Source organism: Antennarius striatus, chromosome 6 (assembly GCF_040054535.1).
Source record: "Antennarius striatus isolate MH-2024 chromosome 6, ASM4005453v1, whole genome shotgun sequence".
Taxonomy (NCBI): domain Eukaryota; kingdom Metazoa; phylum Chordata; class Actinopteri; order Lophiiformes; family Antennariidae; genus Antennarius; species Antennarius striatus.
In genome coordinates, this window is record NC_090781.1 from 25696547 (window position 1) to 25705228 (window position 8682).

Sequence of the window (8682 nt, forward strand, 5' to 3'; positions counted from 1 at the left end):
TTTTATGGTATCATTATTTCTTTATGATAACATCAAGTTATTGTTTTGTTTTTGTTATTGTTTTCTGTTAAAATGAATCAATTTACAGAAGCTGAAATTAAGTCGTCATAACTTTTTTTACACATCAATTTGGTATCCAACAACTATTTTTATAAACACTAACATTTAGCCATTTATTTTTGTTAATTATTCACAGTGTTAACTTCAACACTAAACTACTTTACTTTCAGTGTGAACATTAAATTGCAATAATTGTTCAGCCGAAGCTAGACTGACATTTTTGTGATTGTAATAGTGTTTATTCCAAATTCTTTACTCAAACCCTTTAATAACATTTTAATTGTTATTATTTCAATCTTATTCCTTTAACAATCACAACAGGAATTCAGTCATTTACAATTTATAATTTTGACTGAAACCCACTGTGACACTAAAAATGTCAAATGAACTACTGCGTATTACTTTATCGTAGGACACAGTGTGTGTTGAAACAGAATATAATTGTGATATAATTTTAGATTTCTGTGGAAATCCAAAAGAACCCTGCTGGGCAGTCCATCATTTGAGGAGCATTTGTCAAGAAAAAGTAGAGTTATGTCTCTCAACTGTTTATATAAAATTAGAAAACATTAAACAATAAATCCAGTTCATACATAGAATCAAAACCTTTTTCCTTCCAGGCACTGGTTTTATGATAATGATATCCGGTACAAGGTGCAGACAATACTAAGTGCTTGATAAACACTAATAAAGGACCTTTATTTTATTAAATATCATTAAATTAGTTTTATTATAGCGGCGTGACTTCTTCAAAAACACGTTAGAGGTTTTATAGCTACATGACTTAGTTAAAAACACGTACACAACACCATTAATCTTCCTCCTGCTCTGATATACCGGAACTGCGCTTCACCAACTTGTTTGCTCGCTGCGTCTATTTGCACGTGCAGGTGGGCGTCAACCCCTATTAGACCCCGCCCCCTTGATCTTCATTTGTCATTGCTCCCTTTTAGACACGCCTCCAGCTGGCATCAATTGGACTATACAACTTCCCGGAGGTGTAGAGTTTAATGACTATTGGTTGACTCTCCACCAATACGCAGCCCCCCTCCTTCAGGCTCGGACGCTGATTGGCTGGACATCATGTCCGTCATGTATTAGTTTCCGGGTGTCGAACGCTGGCTGGTTCTAGAGGGCAGACCAGAAAAACCCAGCGAAAGTACCTCCAGTGAAAAAAGTGAGTACCGGTAATTTAAAAATTTTTTTTTTTATAATTTAGTGATTATTGCATATAAATAAGTATATAAATGTGCTATGCTAGTTGTAGCTAGCGGTGCTATCACGTTTCAGTCAGTAGCTGCAGGTGTTACACAAGCTAGGTTATTAGCTTGTGTAACATGGTGGAGATGGTAAAATGAATCTTTAAACTATGTAAATATGTAGTATTTACAAGTGTTTTACTCGAGAGGTAAACACATTTAGTGTGTGTCTGATAATGTGTGTGTGTCTCTAGTGACGCTCTCACAGGTGATGCAGGTGCTGCGGGGGGCAGGTCGGGTGGGATCCGCCCTGATCGCCACGCAGGGGGAGCAGCTTCGGTTCATGGCCTGCAACTCCTCCGTGGGAGCCGGGGTGAAGGCTGCCCAGGAGGCGGTGGAGGGGCTGCTGGGAACCGTCATGACCAGCAGCAGCACGGTAACCAAAGTGGTTGTGTTTGACACCCGATGGTGTCAAATGATTGTAAAAAGTCCATCAAAAACTGTATGCATTGATTTGCAAAGTATTGGAATTCAATAATGAATTAAAAATAGCACAAATTCTACTTTTAAATTGTTGAAACTGTGTTTTTTTTCTTAAATGATGCTTTTTAAAAGTACAATATTCACCAGAAAGCCAGTATATTGAAGATTAGGGATGGAAGACCAAAGAGGAGGTGGATGGATGTAGTGAGGATGATGATGAAGATATACTGACATGGAAAAGGTTGATTCACCCAAATGAGAAAGAGAAGAAGAACATTCAGCAGAAATCAGTGTATGAATTCCATCGTTTAGACGTGTCTGTACCATTATTTGGGTGTGGAGCGGTTTGGAATTCACCCTGGAGTTTTCGTGATCTGGAAGTAGTTAGTATGAGGTCAGTTCTCTCTGCTGCGGTTATGGTATCTGGTCAAGACGTCCCCTGGACGCCTGGCTTCACGTTTATTAGATGTAGAAAAAAAGTTTTTCTGCTGATCATTTCATTTTATTTATATGTATTTATCCTCCACACCTTAAGGGACGGTCTGTGTGAACATTGTCTGACGTTAAACCCGTCTGTGGATCAACAAAGGTTGAGAACTTTGCTCTAAGGTGTTTCAGATTTTGGCAAATCGTTTCTTTTCTTTCTATTTGTGTTTTAGACGTCATCCCAGACGTCATTTTTGGAACGTTTTTGCCTCTCCAGTTGTTAACATTAATGTCATGTGATGTGTTTGTCTGTAACCGCTCTGCTCCCGTTCTGCTCGCAGCAGTCGGTCATGGAGGACGTGTTCCCGGAGGTGGAGGGATGGGAGAACGGAGAACCTGCTGACGCAGCCTCCTGGGCCGCGGCTTCTGATGCTCCAGAGAGAAGCAAGAGCGAGGCCGGAGCTGCAGGCGTACCGACAGGTGTTATCAGTGGGTGTTATCAGTGGGTGTCACGTTCAGGTGTGTATCCGGTCAAACACTCACCTGCCCTCTCTTCCTCCTGCAGGTGGAGGTTCTTCTGGGAGGGGCTGGCCGGGACAGAACCCTCGCTTCCTCCACACAACCCGCGGTCTCCAGCGGTTCTACTACCAAGCCCGCTCTTCCCACGACACGGCGGCCGCGAGGCTGAAGCCAGAGGATATAAAGAAGGCCAGGGAGGCCAAGAAAGTCCTGGTGAAGCCCGTCAGGCAGAAGGTCGGTTGAAGGACGTGGGATGGGGGGGTATGGAGGAGTTGATCTGTTTGTGAATCCTTGTCTTGTCTGGTTGTCTGGACTCAGCTGAGCGATCGGGCCACAGAGAGGAAGGTTCCTGCGACCAGAATCAGCAGGCTGGTCAACTTCGGTGGTGAGAAAACATCTGCAATTATATTAAACCTGTTTAAACAGGGGAACAGAGATTCACACGAGATCCGAGTTTAATCTGTTCTGTCTCTGAGCTGGAAGTCAAACATTTAACCATTTAAAATAACCAAAATCATTTTAATTGTTATAGCCTTGTAAAAAAAGCCCCAAATCTCATAAATTATAAAAAAAACTTTTTTTTTGCTCGTATGTCAAACAAAAATATGGACAGAGCGACTGCTCGTATGTCGAGGTACTAGTGTACCAAAACAATGCATCAAATAGAAATTGCATCAATAGTTTTGCCTGAATTTTAATTTAGATATGGGTTTACTATTCTGTAAATGCCTTTGATCAATGATTTTTTTAAATTTAATTGTGATCACATGCTGGATTGCTAAGAAATAATGAAGTCAGAGATTATAATCTGATTTAAACAGACGTGATGAGAGGTAGAGCATCATCGGACCTTAGCGTTAACTTTTAATGGTCAGGATGTGACGAAGCCCTTTCACAATAAAACTAACAACATCAGCATGTCTTCAAACACCTGCAGATGATTCTTTCTGTCTGTTGCTGCAGGGCTGGCGGTCGGACTCGGACTGGGAACCATTGCAGAAGTGGCAAAACAGTCACTGGGGGGCAAACAGAAAGGAGGTAGAGATGGTTTTTTGTGGGCTTTGGAGCTTTTGAGGCGACGTCATTAATGACTCTTTATGGTGACATCCTGTGTTCTCTAGATGTCAGAGCTCTGTTGGACTCTCCCCTCCTGTCGGAGGCCAACGCTGAGAGAATCGTCAACACGCTGTGTAAAGTCCGTGGAGCCGCTCTGAAGATCGGCCAGATGTTCAGCCTTCAAGGTAAAGACACCTGTGTGTGCAGGTAAACCTCGGCTAACGCCGTTAAATAGTTCCTGGTGAGTCTAGAAACGACGTGAGCCGACGTTTAACGCCGTCTTGAACATGTTGACAACTTTTCTTCTTTTTTTCCAGACAACTCCTTCATCAACCCGCAGCTGCAGAGGATCTTCGAGAGGGTCCGGCAGAGCGCCGACTTCATGCCCACCTGGCAGATGAACGTGAGTGTGGCGTTCACGCCCAGACGCCTGAGTGCGTCTCTGAGACCTGATGGCGGGACTACTTTTTGCAGAAAGTCCTGGAGGAGGAGCTGGGGCCGGGCTGGAGGGACAAGCTGCTGTCCTTTGAGGACCGGCCGTTCGCTGCGGCCTCCATCGGCCAGGTGCATCATGGGGTGTTGAAGGACGGACGGGAGGTCGCCATGAAGGTTCAGGTACATGAAGTCCTCCTGTGTGCCCCTCGTGACCTCTGACCTCAGCTTTGATCACACCAGTGGTTCTCCTCTTCATCCCAGTACCCCGGCGTGGCGGAGAGCATCCGCAGCGACATCAACAACCTGATGTCCATCCTGAAGATGAGCTTCGCTCTGCCTGAAGGTGAGGACCACACCTGCTGTTTCAACATGGTCTCACCAGCAGGGGTCGCTGTAGCTTCATGATGGTGGAGGTGTTTGTTTCCTTCTTGCATGTGGGAGTCAGACCAACTGAAGGATTCTTCATACTGTAGTTCTAGGTCTTCAGTCCTGTTTGCTCCTCAGGTCTGTTTGCAGACAGCAGCCTGGAGGTCATCCAGAGGGAGATGGCCTGGGAGTGTGACTACAGGAGGGAGGCAGCGTGTGCCAAGAAGTTCAGGCAGGTTTAACTGGCCTACTCAACCATTAATCCTCCCATTGTGAAGGCCGCTGGTCGGCCGTCAGGCTCCGTTTAACCCCACGGGGGGGTGAAGGTCACCTGACTGATGGACCAACGCTTCATTCAGTCTTTGCTGCTGTTGCTAAACTGCATCCATTACCCAGAAACACCCACGACCCCAAAACCTCCTGGATCAGAATCCACAGAGAAATAAAAACTGCTGCAGTGTTTTAGAAAATAGTTTGAGGTGTTCAGTAGGACAGGAAGTCCTCAACTTATGAACAATTGGAGATACAAACAAACGCAGGATAGCGGTAGTGGAGACCATCTCTGATGAAATTGTTTCTGGTCAGCCTGAGAGAATAGAACTTTAGTTTTTACAGTAGTAATGACATTACTGTAGTATTTACAGTAGTAATGACATTACTTTAGTATTTACAGCAGTAATGACATTACTGTAGTATTTACAATAGTAATGACATTACTTTAGTATTTACAGCAGTAATGACATTACTGTAGTATTTACAATAGTAATGACATTACTTTAGTATTTACAGCAGTCATGGCATTACTGTAGTATTTACAGCAGTAATGGCATTACTGTAGTATTTACAGCAGTAATGACATTACTGTAGTATTTACAGCAGTAATGACATTACTGTAGTATTTACAGCAGTAATGACATTACTGTAGTATTTACAGTAGTAATGACATTACTGTAGTATTTACAGCAGTAATGACATTACTGTAGTATTTACAGCAGTAATGACATTACTGTAGTATTTACAGCAGTAATGACATTACTGTAGTATTTACAGTAGTAATGACATTTAAAGGACCTCAGATGGAGATTAGACATTGAAATTTAATAAGTAATGACTTATTACAATTCAGTTTATGAACAACCACGAGGAACCAGTTGTGTGTGTATGTTGAGGACTGCGTGTTCTCCTACAATGAGAGTTAACTGACACACACGTCTCCTAACAGGATTCTCCTCTCGTTCTGACGGTTCTTTCCTCCCACCTGCAGGTCGCTGCTGGAGGGCAGTGACTTCTTTGAGGTTCCTGAGGTGATCGATGAGCTGTCGGCCTCCCGGGTCCTCACCATGGAGCTGGTTCAGGGGGTTCCTCTGGACCGCTGCGTGGACCTGGACCAGGAGACCAGAAACCAGGTCTGAGTTCACTCAAACACACAGACTCAACAGCTATACCTCTAAAAGCACACAGAGACACTTGAGACCCACTCACTTCTCTAAGCACCAACACGAGGGAACGTCTGACACGTGGTCTCCTCTCGCCTCCAGATCTCCTTCAGGATCCTCCAGCTGTGTCTGACGGAGCTGTTTGAGTTCAGGTTCATGCAGACGGATCCAAACTGGGCCAACTTCTTCTACAACTCAGACACCAACAAGGTGAGTCGCAGGAAGACCAGGCATTGTGGGTAAATCTGAAAGCAGAACCATGATGCATCAGTTAAATCCCACATATCTGTACAGGTTATTCTGTTGGACTTTGGAGCATGCAGAGATTACCCAGAATCCTTCACAGACGACTACATACAGGTAGGAAGACTCTAAAATAACTAAACTCCCACCAGTGAAGCTCAAAACGCGATTTATGCAACCAGATTCCAGCCAGCAGTGGAGAAACTAGTGTTTGCTGTTATTGATTAACTGATTGATCCACAGCGAGTGAACACAGATCAGTCGCTTTAGGTGTGAAACACACACATTTAGGTGTCTAAACGGGTGCCTGTAGATTGTGCTGTACTAAAGGCAGCAGAGACGACAAAATAAAAGCGTTTGTCTGAAGCGTCTCTGCTTTGATTCCAGTCGGGCCCCTGCTGTGAGCGAGCCTTTAAAGTGATGCTCCTTCATTCCACCTGGATCATTGTGTGTGTGTGTGTGTGTTCAGGTGGTGCACGCCGCCTCCGTCGGGGATCGAGCCACCGTCCTCGCCAAATCCAAAGACCTGAAGTTCCTGACGGGCTTTGAGGCCAAGGTGAAGCGTTTGTCTCAGACGTTGTCCCTCGTCCGTCTCTTCTGTTCATCAGCGTTTCTTACGACCTCGCTGTCGACGAGCTCAAAGCGGTCGATTCCTCCTGCTGCTGTTCTTAGATCTCAGCTGAAGACGTCACTGATTCTGTTGTTGTTTAACACAGGAAGACGTTTCAGGGTGAAGGGATGAGTAACAGTTTGGAGGAGATTCAGTCACACGTCAAACCTTTAAACCAAACCAATCGATCAATATCTTTCAGTCCTGTTTAAAATTCATTAGTTTTACTGATTGATGTGATGCCAAATTCTCATTCTGTGTACTGAAATTTATTAATGTATTTTAATAATATTTGGTTAATATGAATCTATTTTAAGCTGACAAATTTATTTTTTAATGTAGTACAGAAATAACGTCTCCATCTCGTCTTCAGCTGCTTCTTCCTCATTGTGGGTCACGGGGGTTGCTATGGGCTAATAATATGATATTATTGTACAGTAACATGATATTATGTCTTTTTAGCGGTTGACTAGTGATTTAATGATTCCAGTATTCGTGGCTGACAGACCTGAAGTGGAGGAAAACGATGTAGACCTGATTTTTATTTTGCGCGTAATTTTTTGGAAAGCCGAGCCGAATTGACCTGTAAATTCTCATAATTGATATTCAGTGTGTCTCCATGCATCATGTAACACACGTGAAGAAGCTGATAACGTAAGAAATTTACCTCTTTTTGAAGTTTAATAAACCAATAACGTCGTTAAAGTCCTGAATCAATAACGTAAACCTTTTGGCTAATAATGTCATCATTAGGGGTTAGTTGGTAATGACTTATTACGTTATTGGCTGTAACACCTCTCCTATCTCGTTCCATCCCCCCCCCCAGGCCTTTGAGGACGCCCACGTGGAGGCTGTGATGATCCTGGGCGAAGCCTTTGCCTCCCTGGAGCCGTTCGACTTCGGCACCCAGAGCACCACCCAGCGCATCCAGAGCCTGGTGCCCGTGATGCTGCGCCACCGCCTGACCCCCCCGCCGGAGGAGTCCTATTCCCTCCACCGCAAGATGGCCGGCTCCTTCCTCATCTGCTCCAAGCTCAACGCCCGCATGGCGTGCAGGGACATGTTCCTGGACGTGTACCGCCGCTACAACCACAGGAAGCAGGGGGAGGGGGCGGAGTCGAGTGACGACTGACGCCCTACGTAGGACTACGAATGCTTTACGCCTGTCTGCGTGCCTACTGGTGGATTATAAAGGCCTGACACTTCAACATGTGGAAGCTGATCGCCCTGACGAGAACCTCACTTCCTGTCGTATGAACGTTGGATTAAAGTCGTGCCATTGGAGGAGAGCCTCACGCAGGTGGAGGTTAGTTTTCCACGACGCTCCTTTGTGTTTCAGCTCTTCAGAGACGCCATCGATACTTTCTTGACTCCTTTTCGCTCAAGGTCCACCAGATTTCTGAGCGAATCATCATCATCAGCAAGAATAAAACTGAAGAACTTTAACCGGTGTTTGGATGACGGCAGCTTAAAGGACTAAAGATTTAAAGTGTGAACCTACTTTTTAAGACTGTGTTTACCTCAGATGTTTTTCTAATAAAGTCAGACTGACGTGTCGGTGGTTTAAAGTTTCATGTCGGAGGCCTCCTTCACTCCGTATTGATCTTTCCATTTCAGCTTCTCCCCTTTGCCAGATGTCACGACTGGACTGTCGGCCATGTTTGACCTCCTCCACACGCATACACACACACACACAGACACACACGTGTCTTTTACGGCGTGTTAAACGAGCCTCACGCTACAGTTTGGGCTCTGCTAATGGTAGCATTGATGGCTCTATTTTTGTTTTGTTCCTATCTTAAAAGTTTCCCAGCATGCCGAGGCTTTCTGCTGTCCTTCACACTGATGG

General features: G+C 44.6%; 1 protein-coding gene and 1 long non-coding RNA gene across 5 annotated transcripts; one reads left to right on the forward strand and one right to left on the reverse strand.

Annotated features, from left to right (window-relative positions):
- Nucleotides 1-820: 820 nt before the first annotated feature.
- Nucleotides 821-8522, forward strand: coq8b (coenzyme Q8B). 4 transcript variants are annotated; one of them, XM_068316625.1, is made up of 16 exons: nucleotides 821-1237; nucleotides 1514-1695; nucleotides 2510-2657; nucleotides 2734-2921; nucleotides 3006-3072; nucleotides 3651-3725; nucleotides 3809-3928; nucleotides 4061-4146; nucleotides 4218-4358; nucleotides 4440-4521; nucleotides 4683-4776; nucleotides 5809-5950; nucleotides 6083-6190; nucleotides 6275-6340; nucleotides 6693-6779; nucleotides 7660-8522. In XM_068316625.1, coding segments are annotated over exons 1-16 (1893 nt in total). In that variant the 5' UTR covers nucleotides 821-1236; the 3' UTR covers nucleotides 7966-8522. The 4 variants fall into 4 exon arrangements, with proteins under 4 accessions (XP_068172726.1, XP_068172727.1, XP_068172728.1 ...); XM_068316626.1 differs by having other exon boundaries at nucleotides 2513-2657; nucleotides 7660-8521; XM_068316627.1 differs by having other exon boundaries at nucleotides 824-1237; nucleotides 2510-2648; nucleotides 7660-8516.
- On the reverse strand, nucleotides 2963-6155 carry LOC137596279 (uncharacterized). Its single transcript, XR_011035521.1, has 3 exons — nucleotides 6027-6155; nucleotides 5803-5926; nucleotides 2963-3084 (listed from the first exon to the last, which is right to left on the reverse strand). It is a non-coding gene; the product is annotated as an uncharacterized lncRNA (long non-coding RNA).
- Nucleotides 8523-8682: the final 160 nt, after the last annotated feature.

What these genes read in the sequence shown, in the direction of transcription:
- coq8b (XM_068316625.1), top strand. An exon ending in GAGCTTCGCTCTGCCTGAAG is followed by an intron (nt 4,522 to 4,682) that starts GTGAGGACCACA and finishes TTTGCTCCTCAG; the next exon opens with GTCTGTTTGCAGACAGCAGC. An exon ending in GCGTGTGCCAAGAAGTTCAG is followed by an intron (nt 4,777 to 5,808) that starts GCAGGTTTAACT and finishes TCCCACCTGCAG; the next exon opens with GTCGCTGCTGGAGGGCAGTG.